General features: G+C 32.3%; 3 protein-coding genes across 6 annotated transcripts; 1 reads left to right on the top strand and 2 right to left on the bottom strand.

The window, feature by feature from the left end:
* The first annotated feature begins 228 nt into the window (after window positions 1-228).
* On the top strand, window positions 229-1,979 carry LOC103837151 (GATA transcription factor 23). 3 transcript variants are annotated; one of them, XM_018654755.2, is made up of 3 exons: window positions 229-1,021; window positions 1,220-1,313; window positions 1,423-1,979. In XM_018654755.2, exons 2-3 carry the CDS (start codon window positions 1,224-1,226, stop codon window positions 1,642-1,644), a joined length of 312 nt encoding a protein of 103 aa, XP_018510271.1. In that variant the 5' UTR covers window positions 229-1,021; window positions 1,220-1,223; the 3' UTR covers window positions 1,645-1,979. The 3 variants fall into 3 exon arrangements, with proteins under 3 accessions (XP_018510271.1, XP_018510270.1, XP_018510269.1); XM_018654754.2 differs by having other exon boundaries at window positions 229-1,128; XM_018654753.2 differs by lacking the exon at window positions 229-1,021 and having other exon boundaries at window positions 1,211-1,313.
* Window positions 1,396-5,838, bottom strand: LOC103837152 (salicylate/benzoate carboxyl methyltransferase). 2 transcript variants are annotated; one of them, XM_009113483.3, is made up of 5 exons: window positions 5,416-5,832; window positions 5,185-5,311; window positions 4,467-4,859; window positions 4,120-4,377; window positions 1,396-4,044 (listed from the first exon to the last, which is right to left on the bottom strand). In XM_009113483.3, the coding sequence occupies exons 1-5, from the start codon at window positions 5,451-5,453 to the stop codon at window positions 3,685-3,687; spliced, it is 1,176 nt and encodes a 391-aa protein (XP_009111731.1). In that variant the 5' UTR covers window positions 5,454-5,832; the 3' UTR covers window positions 1,396-3,684. The 2 variants fall into 2 exon arrangements, with proteins under 2 accessions (XP_009111731.1, XP_033135103.1); XM_033279212.1 differs by having other exon boundaries at window positions 5,185-5,838.
* Window positions 5,839-13,858: 8,020 nt separating this feature from the next.
* Window positions 13,859-15,473, bottom strand: LOC103837153 (F-box/kelch-repeat protein At5g26960). Its single transcript, XM_009113484.3, has one exon. The coding sequence runs from the start codon at window positions 15,381-15,383 to the stop codon at window positions 14,154-14,156; it is 1,230 nt and encodes a 409-aa protein (XP_009111732.1). The 5' UTR covers window positions 15,384-15,473; the 3' UTR covers window positions 13,859-14,153.
* Between the last annotated feature and the right edge of the window lie 1,480 nt (window positions 15,474-16,953).

The raw sequence follows: 16,953 nt of genomic DNA, 5'->3' as shown, positions 1-16,953 counted from the left end.
CCAACATTTTTTAAGAAAATATAAGCGATAATTATTTTGACAAAACCTGTTTACATTTTTCCTAAATTTGTAGTTGACTTGTTTTATGCCTACATCAAATTGGCGTTCTAAGAATGTTTGAAAATATCCACCCACAAGGCAACAGTGTGTAGAATTAGAATCATTGTCCTTTGGATATGCCAAAAAGGTATGTAACCTTCATCTATTTTACGTTTTATATAAGACTCTACTCAAACAAGTATAAAAATAAACAGCATCAGAATATATACTAAATCAACCAATTATATGAGCTTTTATAACATAATCAACTTTCAAATCAAACCTCCACTTATTTATCTAAATAAAAAGTTGATTGCACTTGGCTAGAACTTATTATAAGATAATCTTTTGGGTTTGGACAGACTATTATATTGCCTTTTGTTTCCCTTTATAATATTTTTGGCTTAAGAAGACTATTGGCTTCCTAATCACAAAAGTCTAAAATCAATTGAAAACATTGGTGGCTCTTTTGCTTCATTACTTTTTCTATGTCCTTGTCTTCATGTGAACACATTTGCATAATCTGTGGGTTCTTCTACTTTCTGTTCTAACACAAACACACACACACACACACACACACACACACTCATAATTATTAAAAACAATCCCACAGATCCTGATCGTGCGTACACCACTTGGCTTTTCACCCATGACCCGACAATGATTTGGCAAATGTTTTGTTTTGTGTCATCAATCTACCGGAAATCCATAATCATTATTGATCAAAAGAGCAGCCAAGTGCATTTTTGTCTTCTTACCACAGTCACCCTAGTATGAAAGAGTTTTTAAGGAGATCTTCAAGCCTTTCTTGATGACTAACACAAACCAGAAAAGAAAAGCAATCTTCCCACAGCTTCTCCATATCAGATTCACCCTATCTTGCTTTCACGGTGAACGACCTGCTTTGACCGGGAACCAAAGAGCCAATACACCAACAACCAAGGAACAGGAGTGGGTGGTCCCTAGGAACACCCTTCTTTGAGTAAGTCCTTGGTCTAAGTGCTGTCCTATCTAGTTATCCCGGTATCGGTCTTTCAATAGTCATTCCTCTAGGGTTCATTATAGTGATCAAACCCTTCCCCCACAAAGGTTGGTTCTTTTGATTTAATTGATCCATTAGAGAGCTATGGTCTTGTTCATTGTCTTAACCTGTCAATGTTGCTCTTCTAAATTTAACTAGGGAAATGGAAGGAGAGAAGGAGACAGTTAGGTGTTGCAGTGATTGCAAGACCACCAAGACACCAATGTGGAGAGGTGGACCATCTGGTCCCAAGGTCTCTTCTTCTACCTTCACTATACTTATAACTTTATTTGATATTTAACCAAAAAAATGGATAATTCAAGAAGTATATATACTTAAGTTTTTTTTTATGGAATTCACAGTCTCTTTGCAATGCATGTGGGATAAGATTCATGAGACAGAGACGAACCGAGTTATTGGGTATTCGTATTATTCATACCCACAAAGCCTACAAGAAGATAAACCCATCGTTATTATCATCACATGGTAGCGCGGGTTTGAAGAAACAACGGCGGAGTCTAAAGGAGGAAGAACAAGCTGCTCTGTGTCTACTATTATTGTCTTGTAGCTCTGTTTTCGTCTGAGAGAAAAAAAAACAGAGAATATCCCGCTGAAAAGACAGTTTTGTCCTTTATATTTTGTAATAAAATTCAGTCTGATTACAAATGGATCATAGTGGTTACCACTTACCACAACGATGTGCATCTCAATCTCGCTAGTCTCACCAGTTAAACTAAAAGGCTCATTATCAGCTCTACGGGGATAAACTACGAGGGATGGTAAAGCTGGCGCAAGGAGATTACTTGTTTTTTTTACATACTTGGCTTGACTTAAACGAGTAATGGATTTTGGACTTATATTTGACTTGTCAAAAACGAATACTTGTCCAAAAATATGTTACTTGCAAGTTATTTATCTTATTCGATTACTTGCTAGTTACAAATATTTATTAATTATTTGGATATATTTCTAAGTTTCTAAGAATTATTTGATATATAATATTCTATGAGAGAAGGTTATGAAAGTTTTTTTATATTTACAGAAGAAAGTAAGTTTGGGTAAAATATTTGGATCTGAAGAATCGAGCTGAACTTGATTTGAAAGTAAAAACTATACACAAACTAAAACTGATTAAGTACTCAAACGGATCTAAAAGTTTAATATATGGATAACCAGGCCAGAATCCGATACAAACTGAAATATTTTGGATACCGAAAATATCTAAAACACAATTATATACTTAAATATATTAGTTATTTTAAATTTTATATATATTAGATATTAATTAATATGAAAATATCTAAAATCAAAAATTTGTTCAAAATACTGAAGTATATTTTTTTTCTCTATGTAAATATTTAAATTGAACTATTTTATGTAAATTTTTATATTGTTTTTATTTTCGGATGTTGAGGATTGAGTATATTTGGATTTTTGTTTAAAATTACATAATTAAAATAGGTACTCAAACTCGAATCTGAACCAAACATGCAATGATTCGAACCAAATCCAATCCAAATTCAAACCAAATTCAATTCAAATTCAAACCAAAATTTGTAAATATCCGAATCATATTAAAATTTCTTACTCTAAAAATAAAAATTCGAATAGATCAACTGAATCCAAACGGATATCTGAATGGTCATCCTTTGAAAAAGCTATATGACAAATCTCTTATTACATCGTAAAATAAATAATCTAATCAATTATTTTATTCCGCGCAAGGTACGAGTTATTACCGAGTATATATATATAGTGATGAAAGAACATGAAGAAGAGAGTTGATGGGGTAGCTATTGTGTCCATCTCCTCATACTTAAAATACTCACAAAAGGGTATTTACTACTATCCTCCTCATCGCCTTTATTCATCTCATATTCACTCTTCCCAGCACACCTGCATGGATCGCATGTATAGACACATACATAGATAAATGCATAATCTATGTCAAATTAGCATATACAATCATGTATCGTGAAGATGAATTGGTGAGAAGAACCTTGAGGAAGAAATCGAACGGGTGAATCTTGAATTCATTTCGCGCACTGTTTGAAGAAAATTATTGAAAAATAAGAACTATAACAATATGATATGTTTTTTGAGGGAAGCTACCCTCAGTCAATTTATATATTGGTTGTGGCGGACATGTCGTCTTCAATGTGAAATAGACCAAGTTGGTTCAACACAAAATCCTATCCAAATCTCTAGAGATTTCTGAGAATGATTGCTATAGAAGATGAATATATACCTACTGATTGTATTATTAGATTATACAGATCCATTGTATTATTAGATAATACAGATCCTAAACTTATATATACATAATATTTGAAGTGAACTTGTGTTAGTATGTACAGATCAGATATCCGATAAAAATATTAGAATATTCGTAAAAGTGCAGATTGAATCAAATCGAAAAGTCAGTTATTCGTCTGGCGCGGAGCATATCACTGGTATCTTTAAATATTATTGGTACAAAATATTATTTTAAATTAGAATTTCCGAAAATTTAAGTCTGGAGTTTTTGGCGTAACAAAATGGGTATTTTTTTTATTTTTATGGATTTTTGTTGGTGATTTATATTGATTTAGGTCTGGCACATCGCACGGGTTACATAATAAAATTTATTTCCGAATCAGCGAAACGACTAGACTGACAGACGTTTTGTTCTTGCAGCTGGCATGCTGCGACACATGATGTGCATATTTTTCAAACAATGTAGCGATATTAATGGCATCTCCAAAGTGAGCTACAAGCATTGTTTCAGTCACTGCTCTTATGCAATTAGCTTCTTTTTCCCCTGCTTTTGCTCTATCTGATTGCAAGCCATATTCTTCGTTACTAAGACCGAGATCAAATATATGTGTCTCCAAGTCGTTTACCATGAATGAACCCTCATTTCTAATTAGTTCTTTCACTTCGTCTCCGTTAGGATCATAAAACGGCACCTTGAACGAACTCACCTTTGATGCACTCACAAGACCCTATACATAGATCATGATTAACCATCCGTGTACATTAAAATATCAACAAAATGTAAATATCTAATGATTTTTTACCTCGAAGACTAGGTCACGCAGAGAATCGGATAACAATGTCAACCAATGACAACAATCCCTGTATAGTGGATCATCAAGAGTTTTCCTGCCGATTAATGTGAGAACCATGCGTCCATTAGATACCATTTCTTCAGAACGCATTCTTAGAAATGTCGTAAAATCTTTCTGGAACTGATTCAGGTAAGCCTTGTGTTCACTTGGAAGACTTGAACCTGTTATGTACACACTCATCTTGTTCTTCTCAAGTCCGTCGGGAGCCTTACAAGCCAACAAATTCATTGTCATAAGCTTTGTACTTATGAAGCAGTTAATAAATTATTATTAGTGGTAGTAAGTGCTGATGATACCTTAGAGAGGTAATGAAGACTGTAGTTTGAATGAACGAAATGGAGACTCTTGCGAGGAAAGAGCCTTGAGTAAAAGGAACCAGGTACTCCAGAGACAAAGCATGGTATTTTGCTTGTGAGCTTATCGTTGAAGAAGGTTAGGAACTTGAATGTCATGTTGAAATCATTACCAGAGAGATCGTTCAGACAACAATCTATCTCTAGAGGGTTTTTGTTGCTTTCTTCACATAACGCAATGATTGTGTTAACGATATCAGACATGACCGTGAACGTGTTCTGTCCTGAAGAACAGCCCAAATCGGCTAGTTTAAGGCATTTAGGAAAGTCCAAGTTTTTCATCATTTCTTTAGTGTTTTTAACCAGGATGGGCTTGGTCATTGATAAAACTCTTCTCTGCATAAAACAAGGAAAGACGCAAATTACTTAGCAAATGTGTGTGTTTTTTAACCACGAACGCATCTAGGCCAGGGTCCAACTAATTCATCACGTGGAACAACACCGACGACTACTTCAGCTTTGGATTTTTTTAATGAAGACTAAGACTTGATCCTATGTTTGTCTAGTTAAGCAGTAGCAATTTAGTTCATGGTAGGATTCGAACCCATGACAAGGTTGAGTATAGAATATAATATATAAATATGTAATGATACATTAGTTTGTGTAAGCATGTCCTACAAAAAAAAGAAAAGAAAAAGAAATATATAGAAGACGAAAGAACCTGAAGAAGAGAGTTGGTGGAGTAGCTATTGTGTCCATCTCCTCCTCGCATACTTAAAATACTCACAAGAGGGTATTTACTATCTTCATCCCCGTTATTCATCTCATTTTCACTCTTCCCATCACACCTGTATCGATCACATTTATAGACATATACATAGTTAACTGCATACATCCATGTCAAATTAGCATATACAATCATGTAATGTGAAGATGAATCGGTGGGAAGAACCTTGAGGAAGAAATCGAACGGATGAATCTTGAAGTCATTTCGCCAACTATTTCAAGAAAAGTATTAAAAATGAGAACTATAACAATATGATATGTTTGTTCAAAAAAACAAAACAATATGATATGTTTTCCGAGAGCGGCTACCCCTCATTCACTTACTTTATAGAAGTGGGAAATGTCTTCATGTGAAATACACCAAGTTGTTTCTGCATGAAATCCTATCCAAATCTGTAAAGAGATTTCTGAGAATGATTGCTATAGTATATCAATATAATTTAGAAGAACAAGATTATATTCTAACTTTTTTTAATCTTGAACCCTTCTATTATTAGATTACGCAGATCGTAATCTAAAGTATACATAATATGACCTGTAAAAACACGTCCTACACTTTTAATTTGCTATTTTTTTATTTACTATTTGTTGCCTTTTACGATTTTATAATGGTATATATTTATTTTGTTGTCAGTATTGAGTTTAAGAATAGCTAGATTGCCTTTTTAGTTTGCTTCTTTCTAACACCGCGTTATGTACTATAATTGTATTCCCCCTTGCACATGTATTTGTTTTGATTTTCATATGATTTATTCTTGGGTTCACTCCCTAGGGTGAACCTCTAGGTTCACCAACCAATAGGATTGTTTTATTTTATATTCGAAATCTTTTAAAAAAGGAAACAAAATATTTTCTCAAGTTATAAGTTATATTATATTTTTAAAATAAAAAGGTTAAAATAAATAAATTTAAAAAGTAGTAATTAAAAAAAATATTTTTAACATTCTCAACAAAATACTAAACTCTAAATCTTAATCCCTAATCCCTAAACCCTAAATCCTAAACCCTTGGGTAAACCTTCAACCTTTAGATAAATCCTAAACTTCAAATCAAAAACACTAAACACTCAAGGGTTTAGGGTTTTAAGATTTAGTGTTTTTGATTTAGAGTATGAATTATCCAAGGGTTTGGAGTTTACCCAAGGGTTTATAGGGTTTATGATTTAGGGTTTAGGGATTAGGATTTAGGGTTTAGTGTTTTGCTGAAGACGATAAAAATATTATTTTTTTTTTAAATTTGTTTTTCTCTAACTACTATTTTTCTAATTTTTTTAACCTTTTTATTTTAAAAACATAATATATCTTGACAATATTTTGTTTCCTTTTCTAAAAGATATCGAATTTGAAATAATAAAATCTTATTGGTTGGTGGACCTAGAGGTTCACCCTAGGGGGTGGACCCAAGAATAACTCTTTTCATATACATAAATTTACTTTGCATGATAAATAGTGATTTTATTTTTAACATTAGCCATATATTTAAAAGTTCATGTGATTTTTTCAAACATTAAAGAAGTCCTCTTAGTCTAACAATTTGAATAAAAATTCATTAATGCTTCTACACAAAAATATCTAAGATTTGAGTCTCAAAGAAAGTGAAATTATGCAAATCAATCAAGAAAAAAGTTTACAAAAAATCTTTAGCAAGGAGCAATAAGTACCGTCAAACATGAATTTTATAGGCCGGTTCAGGATGATGCAGTCATATGTGAATCTTAATAAGATAGATACAATTATCGGTTGTAAAATCGTCTATAATAATTCTCACAACTGTAATATCATAGCTATTCAAAGTTAAAAAAAAAAATTTAACACAATAATTTTATAATATCATATTGAAATATGATATAATATAGTTGGAATTTCATTATTCTTTCATGAAACATATGCCAATTAGAATAAGAGATGTTATATTGGATATATCGTATCTTCAAATCCAATATATAAATTCTTCAATAAAATATGGCAGGTTCCCTAAGTTTTTTTTTTTTTTTGCAAGATTGATTACAGTGAAGATTTTATGACTATTTAAATTCAAATTCATGGTATATTTCCCTAAATTAGATAGATTTTCTAAATTGTTTTGGGGGTGATTGGTTGTAGCTATATATATTTTAGATAGCGAAAATTTAGTGTAGAGTTGTATATGTCAACTAATCAAACTTTTTTTTCTTTAAAAAAACTTATAACCATTTTTTTAGAAAATTAAAAAGTGATTGTAGAGAACTTTATTTTCAAAACAAAAAACGATGCTTTACAAAGGTTCATCAAAAGAATTTACAGCAAATAAATGTACATCTTAATTCTACAGTTAAAAATATTAAGTTACAGTTTATTCTAATCGCCCTTTGATGTAACTATTTTTTGTATACAATATATTTAATAATATTAATTATTATCTATAATCTATAACCGAATTTTTAATATGTTTGAAAAATCAGTTAAAACGATTGAAAAAATTACCATTTGTAGGACACAAAATATTTTTGTAATATATTATTTTATTGATAATTTTAAATAAGTATATTTTGTTATATACACATATGATTCACTTATTCCAGTCATATATAAATTAACTAAACCAGATTATTCTGATATATAACCGCTTCATATATAATATAGATAATTAACTAAATTATTAGAAACTATAATTTTTTGCATATGATATAAGCAATTAAATTATTGGAAATTAAAAACTTTTGCATATGATATAAATATGGTATACACATACATGTTTAATCATTCAATCTGACGCCAAATAATTAAATAAATAAATAGGTTATAAGAATATAAATAAAAATGTATTGGTTCTACAATGATTATGAAAGTAGTGTCAAAAATCAAATACTGGAATGGACAAAATATCAAATGATACAATTTGGAAAATAAATAAGCGTATTATTCGATATATGCAAAAATATATTTATTAAAAAATTTAAAGGATAGTCCAAATAAAAATCTGCATAAAAATCATTTATGTTTTAATAGATAAGATTATATTTTTTTAGTGAGATTCAATTTTTTTTTGTTTTATATATATTTGCTTTATTGTCACGTTTAAAATATTATAATTATAATGTTTTAGTTGGTTAGGAGAAGAGAACTTGTTCACTTCATTTATATTGATGTGACATATCTTAAACGTGAAACACGTACGTCGAGTTGTTTCAAAATAGTAAAATACACTAATCCAACAGTCTTAGATAGAGAACTTGTGAAAGATCATTTCATAGATAGAGAACTCAAAGACAATGACGTAATAAATTCCACTCCATGCTATTCTTATGCATACGTATCTCATGTATTTTAAAAGAGAAACATTAAAAAAATTATAACCTTTGTTTATAATAATTACAGAAAAGCTTTGCAAAATTGTCACTTAATTAAGATGTCAATTAATTTTACGTGACAACTTAAGAATCAATTGAAGAAAATGTTGGTCAAAAATCCAATTACTAGAAAACATTATATTAACCCAAAATATAAAAAACATGTTATATTTTGAATTTTTCAAAAAAAAACTTTAAATTACAAAAATGTTAAAAATCCCTTTGAAATTTTGTGAATGGCTTAATTTTTTGCTATAACAAGATACAAATGATCATACAATCGTATTAATATATATATATAATAAATATTCATATTAAATAATATAGATATCGTTTAAATTAAACTATGTACCATTTAAAAATACATAAAATGTTAATTTTGAAATTTTTATTGAAAATGTATTGAGACCTTAATATTTTAATTTTGAAATTTGCATCGAAAAATACCACATCAAAATTTTTTGAGATTAATGGTTTAAATTTTCTGTTTCATCAACTATACAAATGTCAATAAAACTATGTGAGTAGGAAGTCTCTAATAAATATTTATATTAACATATACTATATATTTATGTCAATATCTTTGAAATATAATTATATGCCATATAAAATAAAGAAAATGGTTATTTTGATTTATTTACTATAAGTGTATTGTAAATAAACATGAGGTATTGTTTTGAGTTATGTGATTACTATAATCTCATATATATTAATTGAGAAACAATTTATTACTCTTGCAAGTGTAAGATTTTATTAATTAATATTGTTAGAAAATTTTACAAGAGATCGATACAACAAAGATTTATTGAGAAGTTATTGAAATCACTTAGCGAAAACATGGTATGCACAATAAATTTGATTTCCTAACCCTAACACCCTTTCTATTCGTCACAACACCGACCGAGAATATTTGGAAGTGTCGATTGACAATCTAAAACGGTAACCTTTTTTTAAGTTCAGTCCATTGTTTTTCTTTTTAGGCCTAAAATAATTTTTAATGATTAACTAGATCTCTAACGCGCAACCGCATGGATTTTTGTTTTTATTTATTTTTATATAAATATTTTGTTTTCAATTCTAAATTGGTATATATTATAATATATATGTCTATCAATTTTTAAAACATAATAAGTTTACGGTATATTTTTTCATTGAATAGATTGTTTCAAACTTTCACATGTATTTCTATCTTCTTCTATATATATTTTCGGATTATTATTTCATTATTAAAATCGTAACTATATATATATATATTAATAAAATATTGTTTTATTGTCATATTCAAAAATATTGTAACATTTCACAAATTTAGAAAGTTTTTAACAAATTAAACTTTTCACTTCATAGATTTATATTATCGAGTAAATAATTAAATATTTAGTTTTTGTTTCTTTTTAAAATAAACTATAAAGTTTAAAATTTGTCTTCATTGGTTTAAGGTAGTAAAGATTAATCATTGTTAGATAATATGATTTTTGTTATTTAAAAACATCTTTATAATTTTAAAAGTTAACATCGACAAATATTTAAATAATTAACATATAGAGGTATAGTATTACAACATTAAATTATATATTTAATTTATACTATCTATAAATCCAATGAATCATCTATTGTTTAAATTCAATTAATGATAGCTCAATAAAAATTTCTGGTATGCCCAAAATTTAAATGATGAAATTAGAGATTAAATGTAACATAACTTTCTATGAATAGGTCCATTAGGTCCATTTAAAAAAAAAAATCACACATGAATCAAGGTTGCGACTTCTATTTTAATATATAAGATTAAATGGGCCACATACATAGTAAAATATATTTTGGTTGAAAAATTGTTGCATAGCCAAAATCAATATGAATCATCATCATTTCGTTTAAAATTTTATCACAATAAAAATATAGGGTCGGACCCAAAAAAATCCGAATCCAAAAGACCGAAACAAGGCCGATCCAAAGAATAGTACTAAACTTTAACCAAAATTGGTTAGATATCCGAATGGGTTCAAAATGTTGGTATCTAGATCCCGATCCAAACCGAAATATTTTAGGTCTCCGAATATATCCGAACAATATTTATATATTTAAATATATTAATTATTTTTAAATATAATATATAAGAGAATACACCAAAATATATATATAAGACATTTTTAAGTTGTCCAAAATACTTAGAAATATATACAAATTGTTATAAGTACATGTTTAAAATAGCTAAACGATATTTATAATACATAAAATACTTAAAATATCTATTGATTTCATATCCCAATATTTAAGCTAAGCCAAATTTTTATGTTAAGTTTAAGTATTTTGGCATATATTATTCAAATTTATATGTTATATATTATTTTTAGATTTTGAAGAATTTAAAGCATATATGAACTTTAATTTTTGAAAAACAATTGAATAGGTTATCTGAACTCAAACCCGAACCAAACCCGTAAAGATCTGAAGAAGATCCGATTCGGACCAAATGGTACTTGAATGTTCACCTTTAATCAAATATAAAAAAGTTATTGATAACAAAATATATATATATATTTTTTTTTTGAATTGAATGTTAAATTTAATTCAAAAGAAAAATTCCTTATTACAACAAGTGCAACCTATTTTAAACTTTCCATCCCTCCCCAAATTTTATAAAACGAAAAGATGAATAAAAAACTTCTATCTTGTGCTAAACCACTGTGCCATTCCTCCTTCATACTTCTTATCACCCCTCCTTCTTATCACTGTAAACTTGTTTCTCATCTCTTTGTCAATCTTCTTGACAATAAGCACTGCAGGGGCAGGCTTCTCTCCATGTCTTCGTCTATTTCTCTCCATCCAAATAGCATGTACTGCAGATTGAAACACATGCCTCACTATAAACAGACTGAGATCCTCCCATGTGGAATTAGTTGACAGCAGCCCAATGAGATTATCCCAATCCGTCGTATACAAACTCCTCATCACCCCTCTTACAAGTGTTTCCCAAATCTCCCTAGAGTAAAAACACTCAAAAAACAGATGCTTCCTCGTCTCTATTGGCTCACTACAGAACCCACAAGATACATCCACATTTAAATTCCAGCTTCGCAGGCGATCACCAGTAGAGAGTCTGCCATGTATCGCAGTCCAAAGAATAAAAGAGTACCGAGGAGTTGCATGTTTAAACCACACAGCTTTGTGCCAGCCACATAAGAGATGCTTCTCTCGGATTATATTCCAAGTTTCTCTTGTAGAGAAAACCCTTTTGTATTTGCCCTTTTCTGTTTTCCACAATGAGACATCTTCTTCTTGAACCCAATTTGCTTTATAAAGCTCGATCTCCATCTCTACTCTATTCAAGAGTGGGATGCGATGTTGTCTTCTTCTATGGTTCCTACAAGCCGCAACCTTTCCATTAGCGAGTATTCCCAAATCAATGTGACCTCTTCCACTTAAAACATCTTGCAGACAACCCAAAGAAGACCACTTTTCAAACCAGAAAGAAGCTTTATTGCCATCCTTTACCTCCACCTTATAGAGCATTTTCGCCATGTCCCGACATTTCAATATCTTCCGCCACATCCAAGTCCCAGACTGATTATTATCCTTCACCATCCAGATAGACCCCTTCCTGATAAGATAGTTTTGAACCCAATTTACCCAAAGAGAATGAGATGATAATATCCTCCAAATCAGTTTGATACAACACACCAAATTCACTTCCTTTAACGGCCTAATCCCCAGCCCACCTTCTTGCTTCGTCTTACAGATATCCTTCCAAGCAATCTTATTCTTCCTACCATTAAGTTCCGGACCAGACCAGAGGTACGCAGAGCAGATTCTCTCAATCTCCTTAATACAACTACTAGGGAGTCGAAATGCAGCCATCCAAAAATTGGTTAGGCTCATTATAACTGATTGTATCAACTGTGATCTTCCCGCATAAGAAAGAAAACGCCCTGTCCATGAGCTTATTCTTTTCCTAATCTTCTCTATCAATGGCAAATAATCATTGACAGTCATGCGTTTAGTTAATAAAGGGAGCCCCAAATAACGTACCGGAAGCGTCCCTGATGCAAATTGAAACTGATTCTGAACTTCCTCTCTCTTCTGATCAGTACCACCCGCCATGAATAAAATCGATTTCTCCATACTTATCTGCAACCCACTCATTCTGTCAAATCTGTCAAAGACCGTCAATATCCCTTCTATTGATTTCCTTGTGCCATCAGTAAACACCATTAAATCATCTGCAAAACATAGATGTGTAATGTCTATGTTTTTGCATTTCGGGTGATAACCAATCTCTCCTCTACCCGCAGCTTCATCAATCATTCTTGACAACACACTCATACATATAACGAAGAGGCATGGAGATAGAGAACAACCTTGCCTAAGACCTCGTTTGCTCTGAAAATAGCCAGCCAACTCGCCATTAACTTGCACAGAGAAGGACGGCGATGTGATACACAGAGAAATCCACTGAATAAACTTCCCCGGAAATCCCATAGCTTGCAATGTATTCAATAGAAAAGGCCATTGGACCGAATCAAATGCTTTTGCTATATCTATCTGCATAGCACAACGAAGCGAAATATCTTCTCTATGGTAATATTTCACTAACTCTGATGCTAGGAGAACATTCTCCATCAATAATCTTCCTTTAACAAATGCAGACTGATTAAGAGTAATACATTTCGGCATAATACCCTTCAAACGATTTGCAATGATTTTTGAGATTACCTTATAGAGCACATTGCATAACGAGATTGGTCTGTAATCCTTCATCATTCTTGCTTCCTCCTTCTTTGGAATCAGCGCTAAAATGGTTGAGTTTAGTCCTTTTGTGAACAAAATATATATTGTTTATACTAATTAAGTATAACATATTTAAAAAAAATTCACTCCGCGCATGACACGAGTTATCATCTAGTTTACTAAGTAATATACATTTAATAGGAAAAAAAAATTAGTACGATCCTAAAAATTTCTGTCGTGTTTTAATATCTGAACAATTAATCCATTTAATTATGATTCCAGGATTAAATTTAAAATTTTCGACCCCAAATTATAACCATAATATTATTGTGACTAACAAAAAGTTGTAACAGAAATGAGTTCGTACGGTAGCAAAGAGTTGTTGAAATGTTGAGTCTAAACTCAAAATGAAATTTGTTTATCTCTAAACTCAAAATGACAATACTCTCTCTAAACTCAAAAACACCAACGTTTTAATTTGGGCCAAAGCTTTAACCTCTTTTAGTAGGCCCACATTCAATACATCTGTAACAAATCACAATCCCAAGAAAACTAGACACCTAAAAGAAAGATTAGTTTTGTTTAATTACTTTCTACAAACTAAAAAGTAAATGAATACAGAATCTCTTATCCTTGAGTACAAAGTCCCAAGTTCGAATCCAAAGTGATAAAGTTTTTTTTGTTTAATTGGGAAACACAATCAGCCAATAAGGTCACAAGCTCAAGACGTCGTCCACCTTTTTTCCTCCTCGATATTCAAACCACTTAATAGAGTAACGTGCACCTATCACAATGATTTTGTTTTGTCCCCTTTTAACTGCTGCGTACGTTAGCCTCTCCCCACGGCTCTACCACTCCACACACGCGCACGCGGCGCGTGTAATCATTTCCGGTAGATCCGCCGCTCTCCTCCACTCTCCATCCACCGTATCGTACAACAACACAAGGCTCTCTCTCAGCCCCCTCTCGCTCCTCCCACTCCGTCGCAGCAAATCGTCAATGCACCCCACCACCTGAACCACCGCCACTTTATCCTCCACGCCGACGCAGCTGAACCTCACCGTCCCGTCTAACCTCACCTGCGCCGGCAACGGCGGACTCTTCAGCCTCGTCCATTCCCCGAATCCACCGCCTCCCCCGCGACGCGCGTCGAATCGCCAGAACGAGAGCTCCACCGCGTGGCTGCTCAGCACGTACACGTGTCCCACCGCCGCGCAAGCCGCGACCACGCATCCACCTCCGGGAACGGAACGGCTCCTCAGCCACTGACGCGATCTCACGTCGAAGAGATCCATAGAGCTCGCGTAAACGTGCGCCGCCGTGCCGCGTGACGTCACCGACGTCTCGTTTCCGATCTTCAAACCTCCGATCACGTAGAAAACTCCGTCAACGGCTGCTCCGATGCATCCGTATCTCTTCCTCGCCGCGTGAGTCACCACCTCCCAGCGGTTTCTCTCCGGATCGTACTCTTCCACCGCCGCCGTGACTTCAGAACCACCACCTCCACCAGCAACGTAGATCTTCCCGGAAACGACGGCGATCGCGAACTTCTTCCGAGGGAAAATCATCGGCGACCTCACGGCAACAGTCCCCGTCCACGAATCGTATCTCAAAACCGCATTTCTACTAACGACGTAAATCCTCGGTCCAATCGCCGCCGCACGCGCGTGAGAAAGACTCCCCTGACCGCCGTCGTTGCAGACAGCGAGTGAGACTCTCCACGACGGAACATCAGACTGAAGCTGCAAAACCGCGGCGAAAAGTCCGGAATCGACGGCGGAGATGGCGAAAAGAGAATGCCGGAGGAGGCCTAGACGACGGCGGAGGTGGAGGAAGTAGGGAGAGAGGAGGAGGCGAGACCAGCGGCGGCACACGGCGGTGAGAGAAGGAATGGAAGAGGAAGGGACTCTGGAGAGACACTCGAGCAACAAATCGTCAGGCAGAGAAGAGATCGGCGTGACGGTGGCCGGAGGATTCGCGTGGTGGTGGATGGGAACGAGTGATTTGGCGTCGGAGGGATTGGGTAAGCAAGATTTCATGAGCCATGAGAAGTGCCGGGAGTTGCAGCTCTCTGACATCAGATTTTTCTTACAGAACAAAATCTAATCCAAAAAATAAGAAATAAAATAAATAAATCTCTGCGAGTTACCCAGTTCACGTTTAAAATAATAATGTATCGACGACTTAGCGTGTGTTTATGGTTATCCACTCATTCCCTTTAGTTTAATTGATTAAATAATCACTAGTACAATACTTTGTATGGCTTTGTACTTTAAATTAGGCACTAGATCCGGTCATACATCAAAATTATACAACTAACATAACATAATTTTATGATGTTAATTTGTTATTCTATTGTTATACAACATCATAATCAAACTATGTTAGATTCGGGTTAATTATGGGCTTCCAACTTAAAACCAATTGGCAATTAGTGGATTGGCCCTAACCCTTTATATATTACTTAATGTCCCATTGATTTTTCAATGTAAGGAATATGTATGGAAGTGTTAACAATACTTACTAATTGCAAAACTAATCCGGCTAAACCAAAACGAAGCTAGATAGTTATTTGTTTAAATGATATAGTTAACTAAAACGGACAAGTGGGGATTTTTATTTGATGTTTTTCCCGCAACTATTTTTCCATCATTTATGAATATTCAAAACCTTTCTTGGAAACTAATAAAATAGTATTTAGACAAATTATGAAAAATTTGATATTTGTGATATAGTTTAATAAGTCTTAGTTTAAATTTTGATGTACGACTCAAAATTATCATTTTTCCTAATTTATATTGATTCGTAATCCATTTTGGTAAGCTTGGTCGTTCGGATATCCGATCAATTTTTGGATTGATTGGATTTCGAAATGAAATTTGATCCATCAGAATATTTTAAAAATTAGATTTAGTTCAGATTTTCTAGAGTTTGGTTCAGAAGTAGTAACATATCCCATATTCAATTGAACCCTTTTTAACTTCGCAAAATATATATCAGAACTCATAAAATGTATTTTAGATATATTATTTGTTCGATAGATATTTTCAAAAAAGGTATTAATTAATTTCTTAATAAATTCTGAGAATATGATCTGAGCCATGAAAAAAAGTTTTCAAAAGTTCGGTCAATTAAAACGTATCATTTAAATTAACAATATGATTATTTTAGAATTACTTATAAGTTTTTGCTGAATATTTTCAAATCACTTGCTAAATATATTCAAATTATTTTAAAAATATTTGCAACTTATTTTCTCATTTTTACATGTTTTTTGCTAAATATTTGCAAGTAATTTGCTAAATATGTTTCTCATTCTTTATACTTAATAAAAATAATATAACTGAACTATTTTAACGTTTTTATATAATTATATATATATATATATATATATGATATATAATATATGTCATTCAACTTATTGCTTCGGTAATAAACTCTTATCTTTATTACAAAATATAGAGTTTATTTTTAGTTTTTTAGTTTATACTACTGTTGATAAAAAAAAAAAGTTTATACTACTGCTCGTATTTATGTACTAAACCACCACTTAGAAGGTTGTACCCTCCAATCGAGTTGTACGCTATTTTTAACAAGTACTTGAAATTACATGTATTAATTTAACAAGCCAAGTATACATTATATTAT

Source organism: Brassica rapa, chromosome A09, assembly GCF_000309985.2.
Source record: "Brassica rapa cultivar Chiifu-401-42 chromosome A09, CAAS_Brap_v3.01, whole genome shotgun sequence".
NCBI classification, from domain to species: Eukaryota; Viridiplantae; Streptophyta; class Magnoliopsida; order Brassicales; family Brassicaceae; genus Brassica; species Brassica rapa.
Note: the sequence above shows the minus strand (reverse complement) of the source record. Positions and strands in the feature narration are given on the sequence as shown.

What these genes read in the sequence shown, in the direction of transcription:
- LOC103837151 (XM_018654755.2), top strand. Translation starts at nt 1,224, where the DNA reads ATGGAAGGAGAGAAGGAGACAGTTAGGTGTTGCAGTGATTGCAAGACC. An exon ending in GTGGACCATCTGGTCCCAAG is followed by an intron (nt 1,314 to 1,422) that starts GTCTCTTCTTCT and finishes TGGAATTCACAG; the next exon opens with TCTCTTTGCAATGCATGTGG.
- LOC103837152 (XM_033279212.1), bottom strand. Translation starts at nt 5,385, where the DNA reads ATGATTGTATATGCTAATTTGACATGGATGTATGCAGTTAACTATGTA. An exon ending in CCACCAACTCTCTTCTTCAG is followed by an intron (nt 4,860 to 5,184) that starts GTTCTTTCGTCT and finishes TGTTTTATGCAG; the next exon opens with AGAAGAGTTTTATCAATGAC. An exon ending in TGCGTGACCTAGTCTTCGAG is followed by an intron (nt 4,045 to 4,119) that starts GTAAAAAATCAT and finishes ATCTATGTATAG; the next exon opens with GGTCTTGTGAGTGCATCAAA.
- LOC103837153 (XM_009113484.3), bottom strand. Translation starts at nt 15,383, where the DNA reads ATGTCAGAGAGCTGCAACTCCCGGCACTTCTCATGGCTCATGAAATCT.